This window comes from Castor canadensis, chromosome 8, assembly GCF_047511655.1.
Source record: "Castor canadensis chromosome 8, mCasCan1.hap1v2, whole genome shotgun sequence".
NCBI lineage: Eukaryota > Metazoa > Chordata > Mammalia > Rodentia > Castoridae > Castor > Castor canadensis.
In genome coordinates, this window is record NC_133393.1 from 126,447,291 (window position 1) to 126,467,967 (window position 20,677).

At 34.3% G+C, this 20,677-nt stretch overlaps 1 protein-coding gene across 4 annotated transcripts in view; it reads right to left on the minus strand.

Annotated features, from left to right (window-relative positions):
- The window catches only part of Cep290 (centrosomal protein 290), a 106,521-nt gene that overhangs the window by 1,652 nt on the left and 84,192 nt on the right, over positions 1-20,677 (minus strand). For all 4 annotated transcript variants that reach the window (XM_074084079.1, XM_074084078.1, XM_074084076.1 and 1 more), the window contains 10 exons: positions 18,166-18,289; positions 13,707-13,841; positions 12,599-12,685; positions 11,512-11,676; positions 10,196-10,318; positions 8,809-8,981; positions 5,627-5,768; positions 3,804-3,877; positions 3,153-3,247; positions 2-81 (listed from right to left, as the gene is read on the minus strand). In XM_074084079.1, coding sequence (XP_073940180.1) covers positions 2-81; positions 3,153-3,247; positions 3,804-3,877; positions 5,627-5,768; positions 8,809-8,981; positions 10,196-10,318; positions 11,512-11,676; positions 12,599-12,685; positions 13,707-13,841; positions 18,166-18,289 — 1,198 coding nt within the window. The remainder of the gene's footprint in view (position 1; positions 82-3,152; positions 3,248-3,803; positions 3,878-5,626; positions 5,769-8,808; positions 8,982-10,195; positions 10,319-11,511; positions 11,677-12,598; positions 12,686-13,706; positions 13,842-18,165; positions 18,290-20,677) is intronic.

Here is a 20,677-nt window from a genome sequence, read left to right on the forward strand (position 1 = left end):
CCTTCAAATGTTGCTTTTCTAGATTTGACATTTTGAGCTGTGTCTCTAGATCTTTTACTTTCTCCTTTAGCTGGTCAGCATCTGTCAAAAAAGTTGTAAGAATTAAACTCAGATTTTTTTTCCACTCTGAATAAGTTAAAGTTCTACAGAATAAACAAAAAACTTAGGAAACCTAGAGCCTGGGAAACAGGCATTGTATGGCTATAACATTTCTAGGTTGTGAATGCAATCTTTATTAGATAAAGTATTATCATTCCACAGCAAGCAAAAAGAGAAAAGGTATCTGGTAGGTATTAGAAGTATAGGATATAGTTACCTTTTTTACACAAAGGAAAGTTTGAGAGGTACTAAAAGTACAGCAGAAGGAAAACAGACTGTCAGGCAAGAGGCTAAAACCATAAGCTGCCCAAATGCTCCTCCTATGCAACATAGCATTGGCTACTCCATGTAGGTCTATACACATTTATTGTGTGTGTAAAACATACAAGGCAAGATGTATGATACAAAGATAAACACCGTGTATCTCTAATACGTGGAAAACAAAAATCTTAATTTTATAGCAAAAATCAACAGGCAAACAGGCTTTCTGCTGTAATGCCATCTTTGCAAGACATATCTTTTCTTTAGATTGACCACTATATGTAACATATCATGTCTTATTGTACAACACTGAAAGGTAAAATTTTAGAAAAACCGGCAACAAACAAATTTACATGACTCAGAAAATAAGCCTATTATTAAGGTATTCCTCAAGTGGTCTCCTGAGTATAACAGAGACAGAAGGATAGAGGTCAAAAAGGATGTGGAAAAAAATATTTCCTTATGGTACTGAAGTCAGCAGAAACCATCTTCCTTTGGAAGGAAAAGCAAAATATTTTCTGAAGCTACCCTAATTTTTACAGAAAGGGCCAATGAATTTTTACAGTTGATTCTTTATCAGTGCGTTGCTATACATTACACACATCGGTAGTGAAGCAATGCCAAAGAGAATGTTACATTTAGCATTTTCCAAAAGTTATTTAAATGACTGTATTTAGACAGTGATTTAGAACTTCCAAAACAGTTTTAGTTAATTTGGCTTAACAATCTTTTAATATGTGACAGTATCTTTATCCCCTTCATATAGGAAGTAAGCATCAGGAGGCCTCAAATATTCTGAAAAAAAGTTAGAGAACTTGCCTGATGTCAGCAGCATTAACAGGACTTTGGTATTGTGTCTAGTCCAGTAGACACAGTAGCTGCTATCAAGAAAGATTATTTTTAGTTACCAAGCAGCAGTGAAGCATAGTAGCTAAGAGCAAGGAATAATAAAGAGCTTCGAAGTGTCATAATTACATAAAAGTTTTAATCTTCCTAGGTGTCATGACCTTTGAGACTGGTTACTAATATCTTCAAATCTGTTTGTCATATATAAAATGAAGGCAACAGTACTCAACTTTATAGGGCTATAAAAGTAACAATGCTTGTAAAGCACTTAGCATAATGTATAGTACAGTCATACACTGGGGCTTTACAAATTTGCAACTGAGCATGATGGGGCATACATACAATCTCAGCTACTTGGACAGCAGAGGCAGGAGGATCTTGAGTTTGGGGCAAGGGCAAAGTTAGGGAAGACCCTATCTCAAAAACAAAGTACAAAAAAAAGGGTTGAGGGTGTGGTTCAAGTGATAAGAGCACTTGTCTAGCTAGCATACATGAGGTTTAATCTCCAGTGCTGCAAAAAATAAAAATGAAGAAACATCAGGACTACACGATAGGATATTGAAAAAGAATATGAAATAATCAAAAGTTATTCAGACACAAATTGTATAATTCTGTAGGGCAGAATTTGGCACTTTCACTAGCTTTCAAATAATGGCAGGACTAGGTCAGGAGGCTCATTACAGAATTATTTTGTAATATCAGAAACTTAGAACTATAGTAAATGTCCACTGAAAAGTGAATGGCTCAGTGTGGTACCCATGCAGTAATACACTATAGTATTATTTAAAGAATGAGGAATTTTTGTGGAGACCTTAAAAGATCTCTATGATAAACTGTTAAAGGCAATAAGCTAGAAATATGGTATGGATCCAATTTTATGTCATCTTCCAGGAAAATATTTATTTACATGTTTACAAACAAAAGAATATACATATAAGGTCTATTCTCTTTATTTGTGATAGCTCTATTCTATAAAGTTGGCAAAAAATTAGTGAATTTTCAAGCACTATTCCTAGAGGAATTGAGGTACACAAACACACATGCATAAACACAGACACATCTCACATAAATTATAATCTTAAATACTAAAAACAACTTATCCTGGTAGATTCTATTTTCTTTATTTTACAAAAGAGAATACATTCAGAAGTGTTAAGTGACTCTCCTAAGGTTGTCCCACTAACAGGTGTCAGAGTTGGGATTCAAACTCCTTTCAGCTGGCTATGCTGTGGTGCCCACTACTGACTCCACCTCGATGATATGAAATCTGAAACAAGAATACTGAACATTGTCTTGCTGGGCCTCAGGAGGGAATACGTGAGCCATATTTCTCAAATTTTTCACTGCATATGTCTGCCAAAGCACTGTGAGTGTTGATTTTAAAGGTCACAAATACATTTTAATGAACAGCAAATTTGTAAATACAAATAATGACCAATTATGCATTGTACAGATATGTGTGTACATATAATGTATGTGTACAAGTACATGTGCATGTAGTAACGGGAATGATTATGGATCATTTCTGAATAGGAATGGGAGTAGTATAGACTTTATTTTAATAGGAAAAAAGACAGTATTATCTGCAGTTCTTAAGTTAGTATCAAAAGAAATTAGTAACATTTAGAAGAAAATACTCAGAGAGATTGGGATTGAGATAAGCCTCTATTTAGAAACTAGAAGCAAAAGACTTAATATTCATTGGCTAGTATTTTACTACGATTAAATCAATGAATGCAGGAAGTAAAATACATGTATTTGCTACTTATTACAAACAACTCAAAAGGCTGAATGGGGATGTTTTTATACTAAATGTCAGCTCTAAAACTTCATATGAGGGATTTGATTTTATAAGAAGACAATTATCAAAAATCTGAAACAACAGTAAAGGGCAAACCCTAATTCAAAAATTTAAGGTAGCTGACAAATCTTATAAAATACATTACCTGGTACTATACTCTCAGCTCCACTTTGGTCCTTGTTAACTTCTATCTGGTGAATTAATTCTGCTTTTTCTTTATCCAGCTGTCTATTGGCTAATCTAGAACATAAAGTTTGTTAAAAAGAAAGACATTGGTCTGTAAAATACATGGGCATTTCTCACAAACTAGTGATGTACGGTATTCAAAACATGTAGTTTTACCAAAGTAGTTATTTATTTACTATCTATGCTACAATGCCATCATTCCCACAATGAGCATGGAATCAAGTCTTCTTGTTTTTCTTAATATCTGACCTAAAGTCATTTTCAAGAGTAGTTTTAAGAGGCTTCCAATAAAAGTAGGCTACACAAACTCCTGGAAATAAAAAATTACTTCATTTTTTTTCTTTTCATTAGTATTTGCCTCTGTTAAGATAAAGTTTCATTCCATCTATGTTGAGAAAATTTAAACTACATTACAAATTATAAGCTTATTAGGAATGGGTTTATCTTTTTTTCAGTATGTAGACAGAATAAATGACATTAAAAAGATGAAATGCAGATTTAACCAGTTTTGCAAATGTTAGTCTTTAGTTGTAGCAAATCTCACTATAAAATAATTTTTAAAAAAGGAAAAAAGAAATAAGCTAAGTAGTCATATGAGCATTTTATGTACCTAAGAAGTTGTAGCTCCCTTTTAAGGCCTTGCTCTGTTTCAACATCTTCAGGAACATGTTTGAGAATCTCAATCTTTGGGCACAATGAAAAGTTAGAAGATAAGTTTAGATGGAACAAACTATAATATTAAAATTTGGGTTGTCAAAAGCATGCAGTAATCACATTTCTATATTAAATTCACCATTCACTCAACAATTTATTAAGAAACTCATTACTGCACACCAGGCACTGTCCTAGCTACAGAGGACATAGTAGTGAACAAAATAGCCAGAATCCCTTCTTACATGGTCCTTACATTTTTAGTGAGGAAAGACAAGTAATGAGCATGTGATATATGATACATAATGTGATATGAGGCTAGTGCCAGATGGGTGGAAAGGGCTACCAAGAAAAATAATCCAGATTAGGATGATGGAGTGATGGGAGGTGGTATGGTTAGGATTAGGGAAGGTCTCCTGTATGGAGCCTTCATTAAAACAGACATTGAGGTACCGGAGGGGCTTATGAGAATGTTGGGTGAATACTTCTAAACAAAGGAAGTAAGTACAAAGATGTGAAGCTTAAATGAATTTGGTTTGTTAATGTGGCTAAAACACTGAATAATGGGAAAAGTGATATAAGACCGAAGAGAAAACTAGGTGTCAGATCATGTACATACAGGTTATGAAAAGAACTGTGTTACAAAGTTTTATACGAGTGTAATAAGAGAACCACTGGAAGATTCTGAGAATAGGACTGCAGTGACTTGCTTTGTGCTTTACAAATTATTTAAGAACTATGGAGAAAAAAACGTAACAGGAAAAAGGTGAATTGATGCAAGAATAGAAATCAAGAGACTAGTTAGGAAATTAATTGTTCAGATATGAAATAAGGGCTTGCATAAGAATGCTAGTGATGATTTGGGTTGGTGGAGTGGCTCAAGTGATAGAACTTGCCTAGCAAGCATGAAGCCCAGAGGTGCAGCACACAAACACACACACACACAAGCTACTTGATGGAGATGTTGAGAAATAGATATGATATATTTTGAAAATACAACTGATAAGTGCAATAGTGTGCAACTGTCACTCTAAACTATGTGGAAGGCTGAGATCAGGAGAACTGAGGCTATAGGCCAGCCTAACCAAAAAAGTTTTGTTGAGATCCCCATCTCAATAGCAAAAAGCTTGGCACAAGCATGCCATACCAGCTACAGACTGAAGCTATAACAGGATTGCAGTCCAGGCTGGCCTGGGCAAAAAGTGAGACCTTATCTCCAAAATAACAGAGTGAAAAGGACTGGAGGTATAGCTCAAGTGGTAGCAAGTCTGCCCGCAAAGCAGGAAGCCCTGAGTTTAAACTCTGGTACCACCAAAAGAAAAAAGAATTTACAGCTGACATGATTTAATAATGAAAAAGATGTGGGGAATGAAAGAATGAAGTCACTGGGCACTGGTGGCTCATGCCTGTAATCCTAGCTACTCAGGAGACAGAGATTAGGAAGATCATGGTTCAGAGCCAGCCCTGGGAAAACAGTTCCTGAGACCCTATCTCAAAACAAATCCATCAAAAAAGCGGGCTGGTGGAGTGGCTCAAGGTGTAGGTAGGCCCTGAGTTCAAACCCCAGTACCGCAAAAAAAAAAAAAAAAAAAAGAACGAAGTCAATGATGATCCACAGTTTTTTGTTTAAATAAATGGATAAATTATGGTGTAATTCAGTTAGATTGGCCTTCTATGGAAGGAATTAATCAAGAGTTGTTTTTTCTTCTTAAGACAATAAGAACGTCTCAAGCTATGATAACATTAACATTTTATCATTTAAAGAAAAATTGTATTACATGCCTGTTGTTTGAGGTCATCAGTGTATTTCTTAACTTCTTGTTCTCTCTCTGTTGCTTCTTTTACAAGCTGTTTAAGGTCAGTAATGCTTTGATTTTTTCTGGCAATATCGGTTTCCAATTCTTTCAACTTGGTTTCATACATTCTGAAAGTATACATAAAAATGTTATTGGCGTGATATGGAATTTCACTGATTGGAAAGTCAGTTCAAATTATCATGCTAAAATATGCAGGAAAGTCTTAGTATGATGTTTTTTCTAGTTAAACTTTCAGCTACATATTTATTTAGCTTTAAAAGATGGCAAAGGATAAGATCCCTAATTAACAAATGCACGAATTAAAATAGAGGATTTAGACACACCTCAAGATTACAACAAAGATGGAGTCTAAATTTGGCAACTGTAAAAATCTTAAATGGATGCCTTTCTTTTTAAGGCACAAGAAAATACAAAATCAAATTAATTAGAATATCAAATTCATATTACTAGATATTCTTAGAAATATATAGATGGCAAGCAATCTCTCTCTTTCTTCTCCCTCACTGTCTCTCTCACACACTCATACACAAAAGATATCTAAGTAGAAAAATACTGCACAAAGAAAACTTCTAAATGCATGGTTGAGAGAGGGAAGGAATGCCTTTTAGCTAAATTTAAAGACTAGTATTGCTTTGGAAATAAAATATGACAAGAACAGTATAAGGAAGGAAAATCAAAATTGCATTCATATAGTTCTGAACAGACCTTAGAAATTTAGAAGGGAATGTAAATTTTGTAAGGAATGTCCACCAAAGGTTAATGATGAAACATCAGAACTAATTTATTCACTTCATCTGTTTTCTGTTCAAAAGACACTCAAGCACAAAGGCCTTCTCTGATTACCCTATTTAAAATAGCCTCCACGTTACTCTGGCCTATTCTAGCATTCAGCATAGTGGGATCAGAATATATGTTCATAAGTTTGTTGAATAATGAACAGAGCAACTATAAGGATTTTAGCATAAGTCAGACCACATGTGTCATGAGTACCAAAAGAGGTATCTTTAAACTACTTGATTGAGGTGGGTATATAATGTTAGCTCTAGACTTTAGCAATTTTTTTTTTTTTTGCAGGGGTGAAGGAAAGATTTGGATTCCTTACATTTAAGGAATCTAGAGGTCAAAGATCAGAATGAGCCTTATCTCTGTCAAGAAGATTCTATTTGCCATGTGTGGTGGTGCCCCTGTAAATCTCAGCACTTGGAGACTGGGGCAAGAGGATTAGGAGTTTGGGTCCAGCCTGGGTGTTGGGTGTTATAGTGAGACCCTGTCTCAAAAGCAAATCCAAACAAAAAGAAGTTTCTACTTGGACTTATGTCTTCTTCAAAATGATTTATTGAGGGCATTGTCTATGCTCACTTACCTATATAGTTCTTAGATTTAAAGCATGTAAATGATCTAAATTGTGAAGTCATATTCAATTACAGTTAAATATAATAATCACCTACAACTGTTTTAAATCTTAATAACCTTTTTATACCAATAATCTCTTTTGTAGCCTGATAGAGAAATTTTAGAAAAAGAAGGACAGGTACCATCATTTCCAGATAAAAATAACTTGAGCCCACAGAAGGGATTTAATTTAATCAGGGTCACATTAAGAATTAGGTCTTTCTAAGTGATCGAAGCTGCATAGCTCTGAAGGCACTTAGGCAAGCACAACCTTTTAGAATTAATGGCCAGTATAACACCCAGAATCTTGTACTAACAGGTGCTGAGTAAAATATCTGCTGAATAAATAAACCTCAAAGTAACTCAAAATTCTTTCTGAGACCCTGCATGATTACATAAGAAAATAAAGGAATGTCCAAGGAAATCAACTGACAGGATTGCTGGCTGAGAGCCCCTATTGGGATCCAAGAAGACAAAAGAACAGACCTTTATTTTCCATACTATCACCTTGTTAATTTCACCCTGACACTAGCCTTTGAAAAGAATACTTGTTCTTAGTATTGGGAAAGTGAGGGTTGGAGAGCAAAGGGTGGATTCTGACTACTTTAGGAATAGTATCAGGATAGGAACCAAGGTCTCCTCCAGGACCACATAACCATGTGCGTTGCTATCTAATATGCTTGCTTAACTTTGCTCCTTCTCCTTAGACTTGGCTGACTGGGGTTAAGTGTAGTATAACTGCTCCACTGTAGAACTTTATGTAGTTTTTCAGTGCTAAGACCCCCATCCTGGTTGTAGTGGTGAATATCATCTTGTTCCCCATCAAGGTCATTGCAAAATCAGGCAGGGGTAAATGTAGCTTCCAAAGAAATCACAGGGATGATCGGGGATGTGTGGACATAAGAAACTTAAAGAAGACAGTAAGATAAAGATGAGTTTCTCTCTAGATAAAGATGAGATGTGCTCATGGCAAAGGATACAACTTCATATAGGATGACTTTCATGGGATCCCAATAGTTACTAGCTTTTAGACTTCTTGAATATAGGAAATGGAAATGACACCAAAGCCCTTTTACCAATGCCTCACAGTCATGACGAACCCACAGTGATAATGACAATAACATGTTTACTTGTAATCTCCCATAGCCATAAAGATCAGTGGCTTTCACAGCATGAAGATTAGTTTCATAGGCAGAAATCCATATACTTAAAGCAAAATTTCACAGGGTGGGAGAAAATGTACCAGAGGCCAGTTAGATACTAAAGCTGCTGCTGTATTCATCTACTGGGGCTATCTAAAGACAGAATCATCCAGGATACAACTGAAAGTACTGCAGATCAGGACATATCTGTGACATAATAGCCCAAATGTTCCTGAGTTACACCTGAGTCGAAAATGAATACAATCAAGAAGCTCAGGTTGCAGATAGAGAAAAACAGCATCCAGAAGTTGGGTGGTTTCAGCCAAGGTTCATGGCTGATGGCAGCTTGGTGATGCACACTTGCTGCTAGGTCTTAGCTCAATTCCCGCACTACTCTGTTCTGTGGCTGCCACCAAAACTAGTTAAACATTTTAAGGAAGAAAAATATTTTTGGCACTGCCAGGATAGAATAAAAGTATATTAACATAAACAACCAAACAATTGTTCATCAGGAAAAAACTAGGTAAATCAGAGTGGGGTCATCTTTTAAGTTAACAGTGCCAGAAATAGAATCCATTATATTTTGTATAAGATTTAAACTATTTGGTCCTACCTTGTAACAACAATTGACTTCCAGCTCTTGCTGTCAGCACCTTCAAGCTGTGGACCTCTGCTTTCTGCAAACTGTAATCTCTTACCAGTCTCTTCCAGTTGAGCTGCCATCTTCTCATTTAGTATCTCTAAATTATTCTTGGCTATCCGCAGTTTCTCTGCAGCTTCGGTTTCCTATCATTAAAAGCTAATTAGTATATTATAACAATACATGATACTGGTCTTACAGATGCAGTGTATTTAAAATTAGCCCTGCAAGTTAGAAAACAAAAAATGACTTGAGTTTTAAATGCTGATTAAAATTGCAACAAAAATCCAGTGTTTCCTCTCCTCTAAAACATCAATATGATCCTAATAACCAGAATAAAAGCTCATGTAAATGAGGTCAGACAAATGCATTTATAAGTATTTTACACTAGTGGTTACTTTATCATTTAATTTCTCTGCAGTATTTTCATAATAATAGGATAGTTCACCTTTTTACACATTTAAAAGATTCTGTTTTGAATCATAATACTTAAAAGAAATCTACCTTTAAGAATAACACACGTATAAGTAACACAGACTGCTTCCACTATTAAACATCCACATTCAAGACACAGTATCACTCTGGCCTCACAATACCTTCAGATACTATTAACTAGTTTAAAAATATTAATTTCAATTCATCCACTATATCATCCATATAAGTAGCAATACTTATTTGGAGTTGGGAATACATTTTTGCCATTTAAATAGTTATGCTCCTTCTCCTTATTGTAAATTAGGCATTGTTCTAAGTTAGTGCATAAACACTGACTTACTCTTAAATGTCATAGCAGCAGCTCTGTGAAGTAGGTGTATTGCTTTTTTGTTTTGAGAAAGGGTTTCGCTTATAGCACAGCTGGCCTTGAATTTACTATGTATCCAAGGGTTGCCTCAAGCTTGAGACCATCCCTTTCCCACCTCCTGAGCGAATGCTTAGGATTAGAGTGTTGTGCACCACAACACCCAGCTATGAGATAGGTATACTTATTACTTTTGATTTTACATACGAGGGAATTGAGGAAAAGAAAGATGTAAAGCTGTTTGTCTTAATTCCCATGACTAATAAGTAACAAAACTAACAGCTGAATTGAGACTGAGCTGCTTCTACATTATACTGACTCCAGATTCATAAAACACAATTCCTAAATCTTTTTGGTTTTGGTGGTACTGGTGTTTGAACTCAGGGCCTCAGGCCTCACACTTGCTAGGTAGGTGGCTTTACTAGTTGAGCCATTCCGCCAGCACACTTCCTAAATATCTTAGTATCTACTTTGAAGAAACATTCTCATCAAGGTTCTACTTTCACTTTTACCAAGATGTACCACTTAATGAGAATAAAAATTAAGTCACGAAAGTCATACTTTTTTAAGTTCTCTACGAAGCCTTTCATTTTCAGCCACAATTTTCTCTGTGCCTTTAGTCTTGGATTCATAGTGCATGCTCAACTGACGTCCAAGATGAGCTTTAAGTTTTTCTAATTCAGCCTGGTAATAAACAAGAAATCAAAAAAAACCCTGCATATTATTAAAACATGGAAATCACACTTCTAAACTCATAAAACTTAACTCAAGGTAGTTTTAGAGACCATATTTGAAGTTCCCAAACTTGACTACATGGTAGAATGAGCTGAAGACTAAAAACAAAAAAACGAAACTACATAAATTCCCCCAACTCAACACCTATCTTAGGAGCTAAATCAATTGCAAGGATGGGGTCTTGGGTATCTGCATGTTTAAAAGTAAATATTGGTTGCTAGGCTCAGGCTTAAACCTGTAATCCTACGAGGTGGAGACTGGGCGAACAAGAGTTAGAGGCTAGCCTGGAAAAAAGTTTGAGAGTCCCACACCCCAACCAATGGCTGTAGGTGGTGGCACATGCCAGTCATCCTAGCTACTCAGGGAAGCACAAACAACAGGACTGCAGTACAGGCCTGCCTAGGCATAAAGGGAGGCCCTATTTCAAAATTAACTTAAGCAAAAAGGGATGGGATTGTTGTTTCAGTGGTAGAGCACCTACCTAGCAAGTATAAGGCCCCGAGCTGAACCCCCAGTATCGCCACACACATACACAAAACATAGATACAGGTAATTTAATCTATGCTTCCAGAATAAGAACCATCAGTCTTGAAATAATAAGGAAGATCAAGTGGAGTCACTCTTAACTGTCCTTACCTTTCTCACCAATGTTTTTTCTTTTTGTATAAAATATGTACTCTATATCGATTATAGCCTTTTATGTAGTATAAGGATATTTAAAACTTTCCTTAAAAATACATAAAAATTAAGGCCAAACATAGTGGTACATGCCTATAATCACAGTTACTAGGGTAGAGGAGATAGAGAAAATCACAATTCAAGGCTGGCCTGGGCAAAAAACTTAGTGTGAACTCCATATCAACTAACAAGCCAGTCGTGGAGGCTCATGCCTATAATCCAAGCTATGTGGAAGGCCATAGGTAAGAAGATTGCCTTCCAAGGTGAGCCGTGAGCAAAAACATGAGACTGTACCTGAAACATAACTGAAGCAGAAAAAGGGCCGAGCATGTGGATCAAGTGTCAGAGTGCCTGCATAGCAAGCACAAGGCCCTGAGTTCAAACCCCAGTATCATCAAAATAAATACATAAATAAAAATTAAAATAGCAAACATTCCCATAAAATGATCATATTAAAAGATTACCTTTAACTTTTCATTTTCCAGTTCAATATTAACCATTTTTTCACTGGTCAGAATTCCTGATGCTTTTTTCAATTGCTCATTTTCTCTTTGGACTTTTTCAACTACTTTTTTCATTAAACCAATGGTTTTTTCTAGTTCTGGAATCGTCTTTCCACTTCTACCAGACTATAAGAGAATATGAAAACTTTTGTCAAATATTTTAGAGAGTATAAAGGAAGCAGCAACACCACCACAGGTCCAATCTTATTCTCATTATTAATAATTGCTAATATTTTATCCCAGACCTTATGTTAATTCAATACCATTTTAAAACAACCTGTGAGTCAGTAATTTTAATTCTCACTTTACATACACAAAAGCCAAGACTTAGAAAATTTCATAATCTTCAAATCCTTATAGTAAGTAACAGCTTAAATACTCTAGCTTTGATGTTGATCAAGTGAATAAATCTAAATATTCTATTTGTCTAATGTTCTCTCCAATACACCAAAATTTTCTTTACATGGAGTAAAATCACAAAAGAAAAAATGTGTGTTCAAACAGTTCATGAATAGTCTAATTTAACTGTAGCATTATAAAGGTAATTTTTTTCTAAGAATAGCCAATGCTTTGAAATTGTTTCTGTTTAATATAAGTAGAAAAGACATTTGAAATACAATCTTATGTCAAGATAGCAACAGAGATGGGTCAACAGTTAATAAGCTTAACCACTTATAATTTAAAATAAAAACAATTTTCAACAGTTAAGTAAAATAATGTGCTTAAATTTTTTACATTTTTGCACTCTGTTCAGTGAATAACCTTGAACCATAAACATTCAACTAATTTTAGTATAGTATTCATTATTAACTTAGAAAAGATCTTTTTAATTTTTAAAAAATTGACATAATTGTACATATTTATAGTATACACATATATTTTCATCTTTGAAACAAATGTTGCTTACCGTCTTAATACCATCTAATATTCAATAATTTAAATAGTATTCCCCGAAAAGTTTTGGCATTCAGATTGCTTCCATTTGTGCTACTCACCAACATGAAATAAAGGCTCAAGTCTTTGCCCTGACCTCCTGACACATACTCACCCCTCTAATCTGGCCAAGTTTCCGCTCAACTTCTGTTTTTCCTTTCTTAAGAAAGTCACACATTTCCTTCAAATCTCTTACTTGATTCTAAAAGATAAAAGAAAATACATAACAATCTCAGATAACTACAGTCATTCTAAGGACTGACTATACTAATAGGAATCCACCTATACTAATAAACTCTAGCTGAACAAATTAACCAACTGGATCTTTGAATTACCAAGGAGTTTGAACTAAGACATATGTTAAATTAATAAAAGCATCTCTTATATATGAACATTCAAGAAATACTTTTTATACTATTGCCTAAGTATACAATATAAATTTGGATTTAGGACTCTTATTGTAACTGTCCCATAATTTATACATGTAGATACTTACCCATATGGTACACAGAAAAAGAGAACTGAAGTTCTTACACTGGTTCTATCAGAAATCAGAATGAGAAGCAGGACGTAGCTTAATTATATCACTACCAATGGAACTGACAGACTAGTACTATTCTAGATGGGAAAGCAGAATTAAGGAGCTAGTCAAGAGAAAAATAAAGATTCCCACAGACAGGGTAAGATACAGAAAAATCAAAGACAAAAAACTTACTAACATCAGAATAAAGTATTTCTTAAAGAAATAATTATCCTTATATTTTTAAATGTGACAATTGTTAATAAAATATACCAAGTATTCTCACATCTCAGTTCATTTGAACACGCTAGTTGTACTGTCTGGAATTATTTTTCTGTTAGCTGTGTGACTCCCTTATGTCTCCCCTAGCTATTAAAAGGAAGTCCTCTTTCACTACTCTAGGTCATACCCCTCCCTCCATCCCTTCACACCAGCTGAGACACTACATGTGAACTTGTGCACTTGTTCACTGTCAATCTTCCCACAGAAGGCCGGCCTTCTGTGCAGGAATTCTTTAACTGTTGTATCCCAGCACCTGAAGAGAATCTGATACAAAGTAGGCCCTCAATAATATTACTGTGATATTTTATGAATATGCATTTCATAAACTAATATAAGCATACATAACAACTAAATGTCTGGCAGGGAGAGCTTTGTAGGCATTTGATTTCCTAACTATCATAAAGATCATTAAATAATTTACCTTTAATCTTGGCAAATCTTTATTTGCTTGTTCCAGCTGAAACTTCAGCTCAACATTTTCGGATGACAACTTCAAGTTTTCCCTCTGAAGCACCTGTTCTTTCTGACAATGATCATCTGACTCCATTTCTGTCATCTTTAGGAAAGTGAAATTTAGAATGTTTAACATTTAATAAAATCTACAAAAGACTAATGGATAAGAAAACACTTCAAGAGAACTTTTTTTCCTCAAATAGGAAAAACTAGCATAATAGAGAAAGCCAGTAAAACTTGCAACACAAAAGGTAATTTGGCTCACATCTGTAATCCTAGCTACTCAGGAAGCAAGAGAACAGGAGGCTCATGGTTCAAAGCCAGCCTGGGCAAATAGTTCATGAGACCCTATCCAGAAAAAACCTACCACAAAAAAGTACTGGTGGAGTGGCTGAAGGTGTAGGCCCTGATCAAACCCCCATACAAAAAAAAGGGCAAAGTATAACTTAAATATCTATATGTATAATGCCTTCATATATTTTCTCACGATGGTTAAACTAATATATAGTAGGTTAGTTCAAAATAAACCTCCTATTACCTTGAAAGATGACCTTATTTGGAGATAGGTAATCAAATGAAAAGGAGGTCAGTAGGGTAGATTCTAATCTAGTAAAACTGGTATCCTTATAAAACGGAGAAATGAGGGAATTTGGACAGAGACAGGGGAAACGTGGCCATTTATAAGCTAAGACTTTCCCTCAAAGCCTTCAGAAGGAATCAACCCTGCCAACACTTTGGTTTTGGACATCCGGCCTCTAAAACTACGAGAGCATAAATACATTTTGTTTAAACCATTAAATCTGTACTACAGTTGTTTTTCAGTATTCACAGGGGACTGACTCCAGGACACTCCTCTTCTCCCCTGCCCTCTAATACCAAAATGTATAGATGCTGAAGACCCCTATAAAACAACATGGCATTTGCATAAAAACCTAAGCATATCCTCCATATATTTCAGATCACCTTTAAATTACTAATAATATCTAATAAATGTAAATGCTATGTAAATAGTATTCATACTGTATTGTTTAGGGAATAATAACACAAAAGGAAGTCTGTACATTCTCAGTATAGACCCACATTTTTCCAAATATTTTTGATCAGTGGTTGGCTCAACCCATGAATTCACAATCCATGAACATGGAGGGCTGATTATATTCTAATATGATATCCCAATCCAGGCAAATTAATACGCAGAGTATAAGAACTACCTCAATCTCTTCTTCCTTCAAAAACTACTTCCTCATTTCTTGAGCTAAAGTAATTACTCCCTCCTTTGAAATGCATGAACACCACATTTGCATTTTCCTTGGCATTCACTAATGTACCTTGAATTACTGCTTATGTTCATTTTTTACTTCTGATTCTAAACTATAAATTAAGTAACTTAAAAGAGAAATCTGAGCTTGATTATTTTTTCTCTAAACTGGGTAGAACAACATCTACTTTATAGGACTGCTGTATCACATGAAATAATTTTATGAAAGTACTACTCAAAAAGGCTTTAATTTTTTTCTCCACCATCTCTTTTACTCTCTAGTGGTTCAGTGAGCTCTGATGTCAATTAGCTCCCCAGACATTATTCTCCTTAAAATATAACATATAAATACACATTATTCGTCTCTATAGTGGCTTTAGAATTATCAGACTTTACACTACACCTCTGATATATATTAACATATATTTATATATATTAATTATATACCATACATAATATATATTTAATATATTATATATTAAAGAGCAATGAAATATACACATGTGTTTTCTATGGTCAAACGTAGAAAAAAGGAATAAAAAATAGGACATGGAGAAGCGAAGAAATTCTGGGCAGACATTTGATTCTGATGAAGCATATAACAGAACACTGGCAGAAAGAATGCGTGTGTCCACATGATTTTCATGTAGGAGAATGAGTATATATATATATGCACATATATAGTGGCAAAAAAGGACATTTTTGTTGATGCCTATAAACCACAGTAATTTGTTTCCACTTATTCAGACTACCCAGAGTCTTCTACTATGAGGTTAATTACAAGGCAAATCTTATCACTTCTAAGGCTGACAGTTTTTGCATCTTATGAATGAAGACACTAAGTAGGATAATTTTTCAGGTCTCTTCAGACATGGAAATCTTTAAATCTCTGTCTCTAAACTCTTCTGTCTCCTTTACTTTGTTTGTTCTGCCTGTGGTATCTACTCTACTCCATGAATGATAATCATCTAATGGTACAAGGGATTGGTAGATAAAATATGTATATTAAATATCACTCATAGAAAACAGTAATTCTACCTGATGATTTCCAATGAAGATATTTTTAACACACTTCTCACTAAAATACAAATGCAATATTACAGAAGAATTTAAGACTCACAAACTTCTGGGCACAGTGGTACAGACTATAATCTCAGCGTTGTGGAGGTGGGTGCAGGAGGATTCCTAGTAGGCCAGCCTGGGGTAAACAGCAAGTTCCAAAGCTTATCAGGGCAAGACTGTGAGATCCTGTCTCAATCCCCTGCTGCCCTCAACAAAAATATACTAAAAATCATAAACTGGTTGAAATCAAATTCTCAGGGGATAGGAATTAAGAAAAAGCACTATGAACACCTACATGAATGAAGTAACAAATCAATTTATTTTCTCTTAACATTTGAAAGTATGCCACCTGAAGGTTGTAGGTCACTGGAATATGCTGAGGTAGAGAGGATAAAGAAAAATAAAGATAAATGTGATTTAATTTCAATTGGAAGCAAACTTTTCTTTAATGTACCTCAATATAAACTGACCAAAAATAGTGTGTGAATCAAAGTTCAGAAACGCTAGAGTTAGACCTGGGTTTAAATCCTGATCTGCATCTTCCTGATCACTAGAGATGTACTTATTCTCCCATCTTCCCAGAAATATTTTACAAAGTGTTGTGAAAAATATACTTGGGCACAGAGCCTAAAACAACATATACAGCAACACATGTGAGCTCCCTTTCCTCACTTAAAAAAAGTGTCTGTTATAAAAGACCACCAAAGGAACTTACATATTATATTGTTTCATAGCATTGTTAACAAAATTGTATTACTATTCACTGTAGTGAATTTACACTTGTAAACATAATGGCTGAACCAGGAATGATTAAGGCAAAACGAACATGTAAAGTGCTATATTGTATTATATTGTATATTTATCTATTATACTTTCTAAGTATATACCAAGTAAAACATGAGTACTAAACTGAATTAGGATATGTATAACTAATTTTTGTAAAAAGTAGTCAAAAGTTAGGACTTAAGAAGAAGTCTATTAATATTTTTTGCAAAGCCTACATATTTTGTTCCATTGGCATTACACATGTGTTTGCCTTGATATAAAGAAAAATCCAGCTAACAAAGAAAACAAGGAATGCCATGTATCCACATCAGGGACATTTCACTTCCTGACTAGACAGATACAGTTTCATGACTGGCCTGCAGAGCGCCCTCAGCGCACTATTTTACTATATCTGCAACTGTGGCAGACTGGATGGGATCCATCTTCACGTTTGTGTCCTTTTCTTTCTCATTCTTACCTATCTTACCCTTTTCCTCACTGTGCTCCTGTTTATCATTATCACCTTCACAACATTCTTCATTAATTTTCTCGGCTTTAGGATCTATAACATTTTCAAAATTGTAGTTAAAAATCCGTTAATTTACCATTAGTTGACCAAAGTGGACTTGATTTATTGTTTGGACTTGCTTCATTATTTATTTAACTCAGTAGGATCTGTAACACCCTCTGCTTTATGTTTTTTATTTCTGTAATACCAAAAAATATTTCTTGGTACCCATAATATAAGTAGTCACTGGTATTTATTTTCTTCCCATCTTTAGATCGAGCATTGTTATTTTTCTGTTGTTGCTGTTGGTGAACAAAGTGTATATTTTTTGTTTATTAACAAGGGTAGAAAGCATAGCTGCATATACCAGGTTCTGTCCAAGGACAAGAGAAATGTGAAAAGAAAAGGGGGAAAAATAAATACACTAAATACTTAAAATAAGAAATAGCAAAAAATTCAACATTATTCATTAGTGAGTCTTTATAAACTGGAAACATATCACACATACCTGAATGGAAATAGTGCTGAACATAATTTTCCATTTTATTTAATGGTATGCCTCTACCACAGCAAAATTCATAGTATCTACATTTAGAATTCCTAAAAATCATTTGTGATGAAGATATACAAAACTTAAATATTTAAAGTCTGGTATTATTATGTCAGACAGGATCAAAGAAGTTATTATACATCATATCTAGTAAAAATAAAAAGTTGAATGTACTGTATCAGTATTAATGAGAAGGATCTAATGTTTTAGGCCAGATGAAGGAAGAAGTTGATTTCTCTTTTTGCATTTAAGAATAGAAAAAGAAAGGAAGGATGTATACTTACTGAAGGCCAGGAATATGCATCCTTTGAAAATTGTTTTTCTAAAGTATGAAGTTTTTCTTGAAGGTATCTGTTTTGCAAACGTAAATCTTCTACAACAGAATCTCGAGGAAGAGCTTGGTGGGTCCTGTGAGCAACAACCACACTTTACTATGTAAACCAACTTTTCTCTATTTTATAACATTAAAGTACAGGAAAGAAGGAAAAAAAAAATCAAATGTGTATATTAACACTATATTACTTTCAAAATTCTCAAAACTTCCAAACTTGACAAAAGAAAAAAAGTTAGGACATCATAATTTTCATTAGAAAATAATCCTTTCTTGAGGACTCACTGAAGTAGCAGTTAAAAAGTATATTATGATTTAGAGAAACATGCTAACATTTTTAAATAATATATTTTATTTATTTATATGGAGTTATATATGATAGCTAAAATACTATTTAAAAATCATATAATAATTTTGTACTATCTATACCATTTTCAAGGATCCAAAAAGGCTCCTAATGGTTTCAGACAACAATCTGACATTTTATGTCTAAACTTGCCTGCCTGGCCTACAAGACCCTGTATATTCTGGCACAACCACTTCTATTCAAAGTTATTGTCCGGGAGTCTATCTTTTCTTAGGCAAATAAATTCACTTCTACCATCACAGTAAACACTTACCTCTAAATCCCTGCTAAGGATAAATCCTATGCCTTATGCCTACATGTTCCTCCCTTTAATATTTGGATTTGATATAATTGAGAAATCTAAATTTCTTGAACTTGCAGAGAAAACAAATCTCTTTCACGAATCCTCTTCAATTACTTTAGCCCTTACAGATTCACATTAGGAAGAAAAAAAAGAAGAAGCTTTTAAAAGTATTAGAAGGTTTCAAAAGTAAAATGATTTGATTCTTGTGAAATCTGCAAAGGCTTAGAGTTTTGTTCTCAATATATTCTTAGAACCAGAAAAGCAAGGAAGGGAAAGATCCATTGCTGGGACCAGAGAGTAACTATAAACACATGTCAAATACATGAATTTATTGATCATTTTTTTTATTGCCTATCAAGGGAAATGCTGAATAATTAAAAAAACTAAGTTAAAAAGAGGATGGAATATAGGTTAGAAACTCATGAGAATGAAACGTAAAGGAAATTTAACTTCCTATGTTCACAGCACATTCATATTGACATATAGTAGATATAAAAAAGAATTACTCTCGTCAAAAAGACAGGAAACAAAACCAAAATTAGAGAAAAGGGATTATGCCAAACTAAAAAGCTTCTGAACAGTAAAGAAAATGATCAACAGAATAAAGAGGCATTTACAGAAAAGGAGAAAATATTTACAAATTATATACCTGACAAGGGTATAATTTCCAGCACATATGTGGAACTTCAAAAACCCAAGAGCAAAACAAACAAACAAACAAAAAACAGTTGAAAAATGGACAATGCTCATTTCTCAGAAAGAACATGCACAAGCAGCCAACAGGGACATGAACAAAATGCTCGCTGTCACTAATCAATAGGGAAATACAAATCAAAAGCATAATGAGATCACATCACTCCAGTTAGAATGGCTATTATCAAAACGACAAAGGCTAACAAATGCTGTGAAGACATGGAGAAAAGGGAACCCTTCCACACTGATAGCAGGAATGTAAATTAGTGTAGGCAGTATGGAAAACAGTATGGAGGCTCCTCAAAAAATTACAAACAACTACCGTATAATCCAATAATCCCACTATTGGCTATACATAAAAGGAAATGAAATCAGTACTTCTAAGAGATATTTGTACTCTCATGTCTATTGAAACACTATTTACAGTAGCCAAGAAACAGAAACAACCCAAGTGTCCCATCAATGATGAATGGATAAAGGAAACGTGGCTACACACACACACACACACACACACACACACACACACACACACACACAGAGGAATACTATTCCTCTATGAAAAGTGAAACGAATCTTGCCATGTGTGACAGAATTGATGGAGCTGAGAACATCCTATTATATGAAATTAACCAGACACAGAAAAAGACAAATACCATATGATCTCACTCATATGTGGAATATAAAAAAGTTAATCTCCTAGATGTTGAAGGTAGACTACTGATTACCAGAGGTTTGGGAGATTAGGGGACAGGGAGGGCTGAGGAAACATTTGAGTATTAAGTTATATATAGAAGAAATAAGTTCTGGTGTTCTATTATTCAGGAGGGTGACAACAGATAACAATAATGAACTGTATCTTTCAAAAAAGCTAGAAGAAAGGATTGTAAATGTTTTTACCCCAAAGAAATAATAAATGCTTGCTGAGATGGCTATGCTTATCATGATCTAAGCATTACACAATATATACATGTATTGAAACATCACATTAATATGTAGTATTTTATGTGGAAATTTTAAAAAATGATTACAAAATTGTAAAAAATTCAAGATTAATGGAGGAAAGCATGATAAATTTATGAAGAGTAAATATTCTCATAGCAAAATATTATGAGTAGGTATTAG